Source organism: Odocoileus virginianus, chromosome 31, assembly GCF_023699985.2.
Source record: "Odocoileus virginianus isolate 20LAN1187 ecotype Illinois chromosome 31, Ovbor_1.2, whole genome shotgun sequence".
Lineage (NCBI taxonomy): Eukaryota > Metazoa > Chordata > Mammalia > Artiodactyla > Cervidae > Odocoileus > Odocoileus virginianus.
The window spans coordinates 20493157-20508193 of record NC_069704.1 but is presented as its reverse complement, the minus strand read 5'-3'; the positions used below and the strand labels follow the sequence as shown (position 1 = coordinate 20508193).

General features: G+C 38.2%; 1 protein-coding gene across 4 annotated transcripts in view; it reads left to right on the top strand.

Moving 5' to 3' along the window:
• Positions 1-15037, top strand: part of PLPPR1 (phospholipid phosphatase related 1) — a 295003-nt gene that overhangs the window by 143403 nt on the left and 136563 nt on the right. For all 4 annotated transcript variants that reach the window (XM_070459367.1, XM_070459368.1, XM_070459365.1 and 1 more), the window contains exon 2: positions 13112-13216. In XM_070459367.1, coding sequence (XP_070315468.1) covers positions 13154-13216 — 63 coding nt within the window. In that variant the 5' untranslated portion in view covers positions 13112-13153. The remainder of the gene's footprint in view (positions 1-13111; positions 13217-15037) is intronic.

Here is a 15037-nt window from a genome sequence, read left to right as displayed (position 1 = left end):
CAGTTCTTGCGTGGTTCTGATTGTGTCTTACTTAATGATAGTGGCCACTCTTTCATCATTGTTGTTCAGTTACTAAGTCATATCTGACTCTTTGCGACCCCATGGACTGCAGCATGCCAAGGTCTTCCGTCCTACACTATCTCCTGAAGTTTGCTCAGATTCATGTCCATTGAACTGGTCATGCTATCTAACCATTTATCTCATCCTCTGCTGCCCCCTTCTCCTTTTGCCTTCAATCTTTCCCATCATCAGGGTGTTTTCCAGTGAATTGGCTCTTTGCATCAGGTGCCAAAATATCGGAGCTTCAGCATCAGTCCCTCCAATTAGTATCCAGGGTTGATATCCTTTAGGATTGCTTAGTTTGATCTCCTTGAAGTCCAAGGGACTCTCAAGAGTCTTTCCTAGCCCCACAAATCAAAAGGATCAATTCTTTGGTGCTCAGCCTTCTTTATGGTCCACCTCCCACAACCGTACATGACTACTGGAAAAACTGTAGCCTTCATAAGTCTTGCTGACTCCAGTGTTCACCCACCATCACCTATCTTATATTCTGTAAACAAAAGCCAATGAAAAGAGCCTAAACTCCTTAGCTTGCATTGAACAATCCAGTGCCAGTCTTCTAGAGCTAGAAGAAACTTGCCTAACCATAACTCCATGTCATAGATATGGTCTGGGCTATTCTACTCCATACTTTGCTCCTACCAGTCCTAACACCTAGAAATCCATCTGTCTCCTGAGCATGTTCATAACTTCCTGTCCTCATCAGTTCACCTCAGATATCTTGCATGGAAACATTCTCTCCTTTCTATGAATTTTCATCATTTATATCATTTTATAAGTAGACTCTGCACTTGACTGCATTTGCATTCTCAACTAGGTTGTAAGCAACTGGCTGGCAATGTCTGTTTTACCCATAATTGCATTATTCAAAGCCTAAGACTTTGTACCTAGTAGATACTTAATAAAGCCTCATATAAAGTGAGTGGACAAAATGGCATCTTTTCTCAATGTTTGTCTTCAAAATAATTTAGTGAAAGGTGTTATGGTATTAGGTACATCAGAGCCTTTCTAAAATACAGTCCATTTTAGAACAAGCATAGTGCAAGTTGATGGTAAGTCTGATCGATGGGCAATTTTCTCTGGAATGATGTGAGAGACCACAATAAAACAATCTTTACCTTCAATATAGTCAGTCCTATAACAGATTATAACATCATTACAAATTTCGTTAACTTCAATTGCTTTTGAAATTATATTTGAAATTTAATAACTAGGGCCAGATGCAGGAGAATATAAATACATTCAGTTCCTGACTTAATATGGTTGGATTTAATACTTTTCAACTCTGTAATGGTGTGAAAGCCATTCAGCAGAAAGACTGAAGATCAAACTGTGATCTTTTCCAGGGCTAGCAAACGAGGTATAGTGTCTCCTGATGCTGGGCAAGATCCTGCACTGCATGCAGCTCCCAGTTTGCCATATGATAACAAGGATAAACAAATGATACACTTACAACCAGTTTGTACCCATACAACCATTTTCTTTTCCATACACAGTACAGTATTCAGTAAATTACCTGAGATAGTCAGTACTTGATTGTAAAGCAGGCTTTGTGTTAGATGACTTTGCCCAACTGCTGGCTAACTGTAAGTGTTCTGTAGGCTAGGCTAAGCTGTTTGGTAAGTTAATGTGAATTTAAATGCATTTTCTACTTAGGCTATTTTCGTCTATCAGGATGTAATTCCACCATAAATCAAGGAAGACCTGTACTTAATTATATTTAAAAATCATATTCACTACTTTATAAGAGCAATTCAGCATATTCCCTATCTCTTTTCTTCAGAATTTAAGCTGTGAACACAACATTTGCCTGGAACTTTCCCTATCTTTAAGCCTTTCTGAGGGGGAAGGGTGTGTGTCTGTGTGTCCATCCCAGCCCATGTGTGTGTGCACACACACACACAGACATGCATGCATACTTTTGGTTCTTGCTCCGATGCTTCAAGGTTTCAGTTTAACTGAGCGTCAAAACTTCATTTCCTTCTAGCCTTTGATTTTATTGTAAGAAACATTAACTTTTGCTTTCCCCCAGCTATTTTTTTTTTCTTTTTCCTGGTGGAAAATTAGGGGTAAACAGTATCAACTGAATTGAATTGAAAAAGAAAATTAGGGAATGACCTTCTGATCTGGGCACTGTCTTGCTATCTATTGAGCAGTTCTCCTGGTGGTAGCCCATCAGATGGCCCTGGGTCCTTGTTCCCATCAGCAAGTTTGACATTTGCAAGCTCTCTGTTTTCCTCCAGCTTTCTCAGGTCACATGCTGAGCTTTGTGGTCTGAATCATCCTTGTGCTCTTTGTTTTTAGAAGATCAGTCTATAACAAAGTTGGCTTACTTTTGGATAGATTTGGATTCTTTTTTCCCAATTTAAACTTTTAGATTGAAGGAGTGTACCTTTTTTTTTTCTTTTTTTTATTATTATTTGAAATTTTATTATTTCCTTGTTTATCATTAATATTTTTTTTATTTTATTTTTATTAGTTGGAGGCTAATTACCTTACATCATTACAGTAGTTTTTGTTATACATTGAAATGAATTAGCCATGGGTTTACATGTATTCCCCATCCCAGTCCCCCCTCCCACCTCCCTCTCTACCCGATCCCTCTGGGTCTTTCCAGTGCACCAGGCCCGAGCACTTGTCTCATGTACCCAACCTGAGCTGGTTATCTGTTTCACCCTAGATAATATACATGTTTCAATGCTGTTCTTTTGAAACATCCCACCCTCGCCTTCTCCCAGAGTCCACAAGTCTGTTCTAAACATCTGAGTCTCTTTTTCTGTTTTGCATATAGGGTTATCGTTATCATCTTTCTAAAGTCCATATATATGTGTTAGTATACTGTAATGGTCTTTATCTTTCTGGCTTACTTCGCTCTGTATAATGGGCTCCAGTTTCATCCATCTCATTAGAACTGATTCCCATCAGCAGACGAATGGATGAGGAAGCTGTGGTACATATACACCATGGAATATTACTCAGGAGTGTACCTTTTAATGCAGCCATCTGAAGTAGTTTTGTTTCTTAATACTCAAAAGGACCAGAGGTAGAATCCAGTGTAATGATTTCTCCTTTCAATTTTACATTTTTAAATTGTTCTGGTTTATGTTTTGATTTTTAGGCCTTTCAGACACTTTATTCTTCATTGTTCTTTGGGCCCAAGATATAGCAGGTCTTAGCTAGTTGAGGTGGGTCAAATGGCTTGACCCAAGACCTATTTTAGTACTATACTATTGAGTTCATGCAGGACCTGGAAAGGACTGACCAAGACCCAGATGAGGACTGGGTCAGGACTAAGGAGTGGACCCAGGGCAAATGTGAAATCAAACGACAGAGCTGAGAGGCTTAGGCACACTGTTAGTGTCAACTTTTATTGTGCATTGACTATGTGCCTGGTCTATGCAAATTACTGAAGTTACAGTGCTAAGCAAGGCAAACATTCCTAGAAAAGAGATATTAGGCAATTACACAATACATACTCTGAAGAAACATGATAGTGTTTAATAGAACTGAACCAGTCAAGGCAATTAAGGGAACTTTCCCTTTGAGAATGGTGTTTAACTGCAAATCTGAAGGTGGGGCAAATAATGGAGGAGAAAAAATTCTCCATGCTGTAGTGCATGAGAAAGTCCAGAGGTGAGAAAGAGCTTAGCATGTTGCAGAAACTGAGTGAGTGACTGGAGTACCCAGAGGCTGGGGATGGGCATGAGGTGAAGATTGTTACAAAATGAGACTAGAAAGATTTAACATAGTCAAAAAAATTTAACAAGCTCAGTCATTAGCCAGGCCATCTTCTGCCTCAGTCGTGAGAGGTCCATCATTGGTACTCCTAGGTGTCTGGTAGCAAGGGGCAGTGGCTGTCTTGCAGACTATCCACTCAGGACTAGGGCTAAAGTGTGAGCCAGGTGTAACTTGTAGATTCAAAGGACTCACCTAGATAAATGGGCATCTGAGTCCTAGTTACTGGGTGAAGTTCAGACAGGAGTGTGCAGGCAGACCTGAAAAGAGATTGAGGTATGAGAGAGATTCATCAGATTTAAGCAGCAGGAACAAAGCTTATTCCTGGTCATACAGACCTGGACAATGTTGTATGGGAGCCCAGAGGGAACCTGGAATTATCCCTGGGTCTTAGAAGCCACTCAAGACCAATCTGGGGCCCTGGCATCCTCACAGGACAACCCCCCCACCTCCAAGTTTTTATTTTGTAAAGATTTGACTGAATTCTAGAGTTCCCTGTATTGTAGGTCTCATGTTCATTGTATCTCTGCCTTATGCTGGGCTAGCTCAAGGGCTGGACCATGGATCCAGCTGTGAGACACTGTGGAGGGGAGAGACTGGACAAAGAAAGAGGTGTCAATGCTATTCTCCTTAATGTAGGGTTTTCACTTTGTCATTTTTCACAAGCTTTGAAAAGCATCTTTACAAGCTTTGAAAAGCATCTCTAAAATTGAACAGAGTACAGCATTTCTCTTCAGTCTAAGTAGTACAGTCTTAAATCCCACATCATCTTGTGATGAAATCTCTTTTACACTCATGTACAATCTCATTTGACTTGTTCCTATCTCTTAATGTCTTAGTTGCTTTCAAAAAATGAAGAAAGAAAACATAGTTAGGTTTTCCAGCTTCGAGAAATTAAATGCCTACTGAGATGCTGGTTGGAGATAATGTACTGAATAGAAATGATCCAGAACAGTGAGGGGCAACTCAGAGCCACCAGGGAAGTTAATGCCTATTTAACATGTGTTAAAGATGAGCTGGATTAGGGGATTCTGGCTCATCCTTAGCACAGGAGAACAAAATGAAATGGAACTTGCACAACTCATTTTTTGCCTTTTAATTTTCCCTTTTCTACTCTAATCCCCTCTGCCATACCTCTAATTAAGATGTAGATCATGTAGAAAAAGGTCCTATTTTTCCCCTTGCTAGACATAATCTCATTTCAATCCTACATCAACCCAATTTTGAATAAATCCTAGAAAGTTTCACCACATTGAGTGTTGTAAAACTCACGTCAGAGGTTCCTTTGATGTGACCTGAGTCATGGATATTCTTGCTTCTGGGGCCCCCTGACACTGGGGAAAAGCATGTCATTCAGTGGCCCAGAATCTAGGTAAATTTTCAGTATCCTGTAACAAAGGAAAAAAAACTCTCTAAGGAATACTTGTGGCCCTTGGATAAGGAATGTTTTCATATCTGAGTTATTAGTTAACCTATACTGAAGTCTTCTACCTTCTCTCTGATGAGTTAGGTGTTTTTTCATTTGGGTTGCTGGGAACAGGAAGTATTCTTGGCCTTGCGTGAGCCCTGATGATAATTTCACTCTAATCCTTTTGAATGGTTTCCCTCCCGGCCTTAGCTAGTTTCTCCTGTGCTCATTAGTACTCGCCAAAGATTCACGGAGACCCCCAGCCTTTTTGGCACCAGGGATAGATTTCATGGAAGACAGTTTTTCCACGGACTGGGGCTTGGAGGGTGTGGTTTCAAGATGATTTAAACACATTGCATTTATTATGCACTTTATTACTATTATATCAGCTCCACCTCAGATCACCAGGCATTAGATTCTGGAGGTTGGGGACCCTCAGCAGGGCAACCCAGCTCTCTCTCTGCAGAACCCTCCCCTCTGGTCCTCTACCTTATGAACTCCAGTCACTTGGGCCTCCCCACATTCCCAGTGCTGTCTGCTCAGTTCAGGGAGACCACAGGCCATTCTTCTGGGTTTTCCCCTCTGTATGGAGACGCTCTCCAGGCAGTAAGCGAGGGCAATTGCGGGGCTTGCCTCTGTTTGTTCCCATCTTTCAGGGATCACTGCCCTTCATTGCCTCACAGCCAATGCCTTGAATACCGTCGGCTCATTTATTTTGTCTCTATTTTTCAGTTGTGCCAGGCATGAAATCCAGTCTTAGTTACTTTCGCTTGGCTGAAAGCAGAATCCCTCCAGGGCTATTTTAAGGTTGTTTAAGCTTGTTTTTGACACTCACTTTTTGAGACCTCACTCCATACAAAGATAAACACACAATGAGTGATCTGACAGTACATTTTTATTTTGTGGCAAAATGAAAAGATTTTTATGATTTTTCTTTGGAAATTATTTTTCTGAGTCACTAATTTTACAATTAAAGATTCTTTGCAAAGGAATTTTTAGAATTAAGGATTGTTGCCTATAAATCACTTTCAGATTGTTAACACTAACTTGAGTAATGAAATTGCAAGAATTTTACATTTTTAGGTATACATGTACATATTCATTGGATTTTACAGAGCTTTGGAGCCTTTTTTGTTTATTTCTTATATATTCTCATAGACTGTTAAATAACTCATCAGCCCTAGGATTTGGGCCTAAAGTTCTCAATATATAAAACAGTCCTGCTTTCTTTAGAGGTTCAAAGTGGTAGTAATACCACATACAATAGCTTTATTATCACTCCAGTCATGGTCTCTGACATGAGATGCCCTTTGTTTCCCCCAAATGCTGATAAGACATCTCAGCAATTTTCGTATTTCCCTCTGTTAGGTACTAAGCAGGAATAGGTTTGTCCCCTTGTGCTAAAATGTGGCCTTTATCCTTAGTGAAGCAAGTTCTTCATCAGCTCAAAAATTCTAATGTCCTAGGGTCTCTGCTTTCAATGCTTTAAAATTAATGGTTCTCCCCCAGGTCTGTCTCCATCCCCTGCTCCCTCCCACCTTAGAGGGGAATAGCTGGCAATGTCTTGAGGCATTTTTAGTTGTTAAAATATTTGAGGAGGAGGGTTGCTACCATTGGCATCTTGTGGGTAGAAGCCAGGGATTTAACTAAACATCTAATGATGCTCAGGACAGCCCCTCACAACAAAGAATTATGAAGCCCACAATATCAACAGTGATGGGGTTGAGAAACACTGTCCTGAATCAGTGTGGCCTCAGAGTGCAGAATTCTTGGGGTTACTCATAAAAATACCTTTTTGGTGGCCTTGTTGTTACCTATTTGTTTTTTAGACTTTTGTTTTAGTGAACTCAATTAATTCATCATCCTAACTTTGAAGGGAATCACCATGGCATTTTAACCATATTTTAGCTTAAAATATTCTGTATAAAAAGAGCAAGATCTAGCATCCCTAAAATCATAGACTCTGGCTGCTGAGAAGAACCTCACGCTGTGACTTCGCCCACTGAAAATACTGGATTCACACCAAGGTTGGGCAGAAGGTCCACTGAACCATGGGAACTCTTTCTCAAGGGCATTTTTGTTCCTTGCTGTTGATACTTCATTTGACTGGTCAACTGGAGCTAACTTTGCATAACATAGAAATCGGTGAGGTTTATCCTCATCTATGACTGTGCTCCATCCATAGCAATTCTGAGTCTCACTGAAACAGATTCTTTATAATCAGCCATTATTTGTGCATTTGTCCTGGATTAACTAAGAATTGTTATACTTCTCATGAGCAAAAGGGAATTACATGGAAAATCCAGTGGAAACACATGAGATGTCATTAACTCCTTGATTGGACAGTTCTGATTTATAATGTACTTACTGCCTAGAGATGAAGAGCTCTGAATTAATTAGTAGGAAACAGTAGTCTGTCAATATTCTCTTTTTTCTCCATGCTCCTATCTGATATAGAAATGGACCAACCTTGTATTTCTTATCCTTGAGGCCTTCTAACTTCTGAGTTTGTGCATAAAATTCTACATGTATATAAACAAATCTTGGTAACACCTTGAATGTTTTCATACATTTGAGCTGGTGATGTTTTTAGCTTTGCAAACATATGTTAAGTCAACTTATATCTTTGAAGCCTTAGCTCTTTCTTTTCCCTTTAACTAAAAATACTTCATTTGTCCTCCTCTGATAGGGGAGCAGCTGCCTTTATTTTAAACAACTTAAATAGCCTTCTCCTCTAAGAAACTTTTCCGTAACTTTCTCCCAATGAGGACTATCTCATTACTTTCGTGGACTCTAGGCAATTTTGCCTTTGTGGACCCCTTTCTCTATTAAAATTAAAATTTATATTTTACAGTTGAATTGGTGTAAAACTGAATTTAATAATACGTTAAATATTTTTGTACCTAACCTAAACATTTATTATCTTAAAAGAAGTTAAAACATTTTCATAGGCTCCTAAAAGTATTGTGGGTCCCAAACAGTGAATCTACTATGCCAACTGGATAACTCCCTGACCTCCAGAATTAGAATTGGTCATCCATGCTGCCGTTATCCCTCTTATAACTGATCAGAAAATATACAAACAAGTATAACAGCCTTTTCTTGGTGACTATTAGCCCCTTAAATACGGAGTGTTTGGCTAGTTCATTACTTCTAGTTGTGCCTAATGGGATATCCGGCATGACTTAGGGACTCACAAATAAACAAACAAATGTTGCTATTCTGATATTTTGAAACCTTGGGCACAAAAAGACTCGAATTCATGAGAACACAGCAGGGCTGGGCTACATGAGAACTTTGGTCCCTGCCGTTGTGGTGCTCCTTTAAAAAGACTTCTAACGACTTCTTCTGAAAGGATGGAGTAAGATGTATTTTCCCCATTCCTACCACTAGATCAACCAAAAATCTTGAATGTTACACGTAAAGAGACAAAGCTCAGAGGAAGGAAAAGTGGACTGGTGGAGGCTTCACACAAGAATCAGCACAATATTGAGTTCTCAGGATTTCTTTTTGCCTCATATCTCAGACTGGATATCAGAGAAGCTAGCACACTGGGATACTGGTACTCTCAGATGAAACAGCCCCAAGAAAAGCTGCTGCTTTTCTAGCTAAAACACTGGGGAAAGGGCAGCCTAGTGGTGCGGAAAACTTTTAGAAAATAACCCTTGGACTATATCCAAAACCACAGAGAAAAACGGCACTCCTACCTCTGTCTCTATCAGCAAAGGCTATGCAGAGACCCTGGACTTCTGCCCTTGTCAGGCTACAAGGAGACTCCTCCAAACTTCTGCTGGGTTATATCAGAGAAGGCCAACTGGGAGCCAAGACTTTAATTCATGCTGGCCAATAACGAGTAGGCCCCCACCCCTGTTCCACAGTGTTGGTGGAGGCCATGTAGGGAGCATTAAAGAGGTACCTAACCTTACGACCAACCTAGATAGCATATTAAAAAGCAGAGACATTACTTTGCCAACAAAGGTCCATCTAGTCAAGGCTATGGTTTTTCCAGTGGTCATGTATGGATGTGAGAGTTGGACTGTGAAGAAAGCTGAGTGCAGAAGAATTGATGCTTTTGAACTGTGGTGTTGCTAAAGACTCTTGAGAGTCCCTTGGACAGCAAGGAGATCCAACCAGTCCATCCTGAAGGAGATCAGCCCTGGGTGTTCATTGGAAACACTGATGCTGAAGCTGAAACTCCAGTACTTTGGCCACCTCATGCGAAGAGCTGACTCATTGGAAAAGACCCTGATGCTGGAAGGGATTGGGGGCAGGAGGAGAAGGGGACGACAGAGGATGAGATGGTTGGATGGCATCACTGACTCGATGGACATGAGTTTGTGTAAACTCCAGGAGTTGGTGATGGACAGGGAGGCCTGGCGTGCTGCAGTTCATAGGGTCACAAAGAGTCGGACACGACTGAGCGAGTGATCTGAACCCCCTCCCAGCCCTGGTGGTATCAGTGGGCCTTACTGAGGAGCCTGAACTCTCCTGTTACCTAGTAAAAGGGGCCACTTACCAACTAGCTATCACGGGGGGCCAGGTAGAGAACCTGGACTTCTACCTTCACGTGGCAGTAACAATGTGACATTCCCTGTATCTACTGGAGGAGTGTCAGAAGAGATATAAAAAGACATAAGCTTTCAACAGCATCTTTAGTCTTATAATATAACAACCCAAGGTCAATAAAAAATCACTCTGCATACCAATAACCCAGAAGATGGCAAACTATATAAGAACAGATCATTAACAGACACCTAAAACAAGATGATATAGAATTGTCTGACAGAAATTTAAGTGGCCATCATAAAAATGCTTTAATAAATAATTGTTGACATGCTTGAAACAAATGAAAAAATAGTCTCAGCGAAGAAAGACTTTCAGCAAAGGGATAGAAAATAGAAAGAAAAATCAGATGGAAATTTTAAAGTTAAGAAATATAACAACTAAAACTCAGTGGATGGACTTGGCTCAGCACCATATGGGGATGATAGAGGAAAGAGTCAGTGAACTTGAGAACAGAATAAGAGAAAATACCCCATCTGAACAACAGAAAGTAGATTGGGGTGGGGATGGCGTAATAAGAGTCTCATGGACATGATGGATGGACTGCAACAAAAAATCTAATATTCATGTCACTGGAGTACCAGAAGGAGATGAGAGAGTGGGTTAAAAAGGTATTCCAAGAATAATGGCTGAAAATTTTCCCAGACTTGGGAAAAACCTAAACTGATAGATTTAAGTATTAAGAAATCTCTAAGCAGGATAAACCTAAAGGAATCCATACCAAGGCACATTAATAGTTGGAAGACAAAATATATTCTCGTAAGAGACTTGTGTCCAGAATATACAAAGAATGCTTTTATTTTGAAAATATCCAAATCTTTTGTTTTTTATGATTTGGTTATTTTACAAAAGAAGATAGAATAATGGGCAATAAGCACCTGAAAGGATGTTCAATATCATTTGTTATTTACAAAATGAAAACCACAATGAGATACTATCCCACACCCACTAGAATGACTTTCAGAAATGAAAATAAACACAAGATGTTCTTAGCATCACTGGATAATTATAATATTGGATACAACCTTATGTTGGATACAGCAAAAAATTAGAAACAGCCTACATTTCCACCCATTGGTAAAATCTCTATATCCATACAATGGAATAGATTCAGTAATAAAAAGGAAAAATTACTGATGTGTGCCCTATGACATGAATAAACTTCAAAAATATGCTTTTGTTTTGTACAAGAATCCAGATCAAGAGACCACACATTGTATGATCCTATTTATTTGAAATATCCAGAAAAAGCAAATCTGTAGAGACAGTATAGATTAGTGACTAGCTGGGCTGGAAAGGGGTGAGTGAGGCGATGATGGGAATGAGAATTCTTTGGGGGTGAAGGAAAAAGTGCTAAAATTGTTTTGTGTTTATCATTGTACAACTTGGTAAATTTACTAAAATATTGAATTGTACACTTGAAATGGGTGAATTATATGTGAAAGAAACCTCATTATAGTTATTAATTATGTATAATACACATACATAGATACATATGTGCATGTATATATGTGTGTGTGCATATATTTAGTCTTCATACATGTATAAAAAGCTAGGTTGTATTTTTAACCAGAAGAGTGAAGAGAAAGGTGAATTTTATGTGATATCCCAAAGGTTGTGTTGTATTCTCTATTTCATTGCTATTTTTTATGAATTGTATGGAGAGGCCATCTAAACTACTGGGTGTGTCTGATGCCTGTATTTTTCTGGTGCCCCTACCTACTTCAAGGTGATTAAAAACTTAATATACTTTTCAGATATAAGGCACTATGTTTAGTTGATGCTAACAGTAGGACTCACCTAAATCATAAATACTAACATATCACAACATTATTAATTTGCTATACTCTAATGTAAAATAAAAAGTTAAAAAAATCATAAATACTGATAAATGAATTCTAAGATACTTGGGTTAAGTAAGGGTAAAATGAAACCAATCATTGAGTTGCCAAACCAACTCAAATGTGTTTTACTTATGAGTTTCTTTCTAATTGTAAAAAATATTATTTATTCCTAAATTATGAAATAGAATGGTGAAATAAAAGATTTATTATGAGTATTTTATAACAGATAATATCCAATAGAAAAATTGAAGCTGCCTAAAAATTAAATAATTTAAGCACTATGACTGATGTGGACTTAATATCACACATAATGTTAAATTTGATCAGAGAAGGTTTTAGTCAACAATTGAAAGCTGGTTTTTCATAAAGAGAAAGAAATGTTTTTTTTAAGTTTTATCTTGGAAAAAAATAAGAATGGGCAGGAAAACAGAGTTAAGTTAAAAAACATTCATTCATGACCTTTAAGAAAAAATGCAGTTGGCCAATTGCATGGGCCAGCAGTTTCTATACCACTTTTCTTACCACAGTCCATAAGATCTATTAGGAAGTCTGACACAGAAACAGAACAAACAAAAAATAATTCTCAGGAGCAGTTACCTGAAACATATTCAGTATTGCTTTGAATAGAGAATGAAAGGTTTAGTGGAAAATTCTTTTTATTGGGCCATGGAAGTTTCAGACAAGCCTAGAATCTCTATTTTGTTGTTGTTATTAAGAAGAACCAAAATTAACTGATCTCCTTTTTTTTTTTTAACTGATCTTCTAATACACAACTATTTTCAGTTCAAAGTAGGACAGAAGAGTTCTAACAAATATTTAAAATAATGTGCTGTTGCCCAACTACACCATTCTTATAGGAGAATGTTTATGGTGTCAATGTTTTGTGTTTAGAACATACACACACACAGAAAGAGGGAGACCTGGCTGAGGGAACCCATGTGAGGGATCAGTGAGAGGGATCAGTGATGTATTAATCCAAAGTTGTGAACGGCACTGTAGTCACGGGAGCAAGAGCAAAGAGGGGTCAAGAAAGGAAGTCAGGGATGAGTGCCTCAGTCCTAAATGTCAGCTCCAGAGCAAGAGGCAAAGGCAAAAACGAACAAGTCCTTAGACTGCAAACTGCAAGGGTCATGCACAGAAGAGATTCACGCAGAATGGACAGTGACAAATGTGTTGTAGCAAAAATTGCATTTGTGGCACGAGCACAATCTACTGGGTTCGGCATTGTGCAGCACCAGGCAATTAAAATTCTGTTCACTGGATCTGTGTGCACAGGGGCTCCCTGCTTGGTCATTGAGGCTCAGAGACTGTTTATGGTTTAGTAAACCTTAGTTTCTTTTCTCTGGACTTATTATTAGTCTGATTTGACTGTGCTGTAGATCAGTATTTTGCCTTGTTTGTACACAGCTTGCTTATCTAGACGGTAGCTGATATTTTTATGTGCATACCTAAGGGACTTCTAAACACACTTCTTACACCATGCCATCTATTTCTGTTTCAGCCTGGACAGTTTTAGACGGCACAGCCTTGCTACATGTAAGAAATGGCTGTAGGAAACAACACTCAACGAAGTTATTCCATCATCCCGTGTTTTATATTTGTTGAGGTAGGTGTATTTATTTACCTTTACAGAAAAACTGGAATAATTGTAGCAGTTTTTATGCTGAGAACTTGGATTATTTTATAGAATTATTTAATTGTATGGTTGATAATGAAATTTTTATAGCAGAAACATTGGTAAAGAATAAGTTATGCAATGTGTTTCTTAAATAGGAAGCCATAGAACAAGAAGATTCATCTATGGGGTCCAAAATAATTGTGTCTTACTAGACTTCTTTTGTTTTCAGTGGTGATTTGAATATATTATTAATTATGAATGCAGCATTTTGATTAAATTGTTTCTTTAAAAAATCAATATCATATTTCAAGAATTCAATAAGCAAGGTTTATAGATGATGTTAATGACCTTTGGCCTTGGATCCAATATAAAGAAGAAAATTTCTTAGAGTTAACTATCTTCACTAGGCATATTTTTTTTTTTTACTGGGATATTGAGAACTTATATAGTGTGCAATTTCTTTGGGTTTTAAATGATTTTGTTGAGATGCCCCAACTTTGTGCCAGCAAAGAATTTCTCCAGTGTCTTTTGGTTAAACTTCTCGGCATCCTTTCCCCACTGTACCTCCCTTTCCATAATGTTTGCTACAGAAGAGACAAAGACATGAAAATTTTAGGTAATTTGGAATAATATGATGAAAAAAAAGCTACTCCAGATTTTCACAAAATAAGGTATTGATTTGCCAGAGGTGATATTATTGGGCATCTAACACATTGGTTTTTATCCAGAAAATTGTGTTTAAAATATGATGATGTGAAAAGCTGAAAAGTAAATGTCCAGAGTTTCCTTTCTGGTAACAGCTTGTATAGTCTCTCCATCCTAAGGATCGGCTGTAGTATGTTCTTACATAATCAGGCAGGGGATCTTTTTGGCTCTGAGTATGGGAGGAATATGCATGTTGATCCATTTTATCACCTGTATCACTTGAGTTAAACCATTACTGATGGTAGCAAAAATGTACTTTCAGTGCATGTGTAGTTTAAGCATAGCCTATGAACCAATGAAATAAGTTTGGTTGGTTTTTTTTTTTTATCTTCTAGATCTTGAAATAACTGTAGCTGTCAGTTGAATAATTTTGATAATATTGTCTGGACCAAATAATAATGTTTGGCTGATCCTCAAGTTTCACCTTATAGATATTCCTTGGTAGTTTAGATGGACAAATATTACTTGATGATTTATTTTCTGGTGATATCTGTGAACCTATTTGTATTGCAAAACCAAGTGGAAATAAAATTAAATTGGGACAGAAGTGTTGATATAAGTTAAGATACTCAGACTCAAGCTGTATCTTTGAAAGGGTAAACTAAGAGCTCATCTTTGAAAGGATAAACAAGGAACTCATCTTTAAACACAGCATATATTCTTAATACTCTTAACTTGCCATACAAGGTCAAGAATAACTCCTTTCAGACAATAACTCTATATTATATCTATTGTGGGTTCTGGTTACTGTTGTTCATATTGAAATTGTGATGAATAAAAAGGAGTCCTTTCTCCCACTGATCATGGGAAAAGGATAGAAGAGTTTGACACTATGTTTTTCAATGTTAAAACCCTGACTCTTTTGTCACAACAAAAATGAGATTTTAAAGTGAACTAGAGGAGATTTAGAATAAGTCATCTGTCATCATCCTTATCCTCCTGGTAGCAGTTTTATTTTAAATTTTCTTAAAACTTGAACAGGAACCAAACCTTAAAGTAAGCGACTGAATTAATTGGCTGGAAGCTCTGTGACTAAAGATTGTCGGGCTTCTAGTCTGTGAATGGTGAGCTTGACAAGTAGAGCAAACCACAGAAGACATCGAT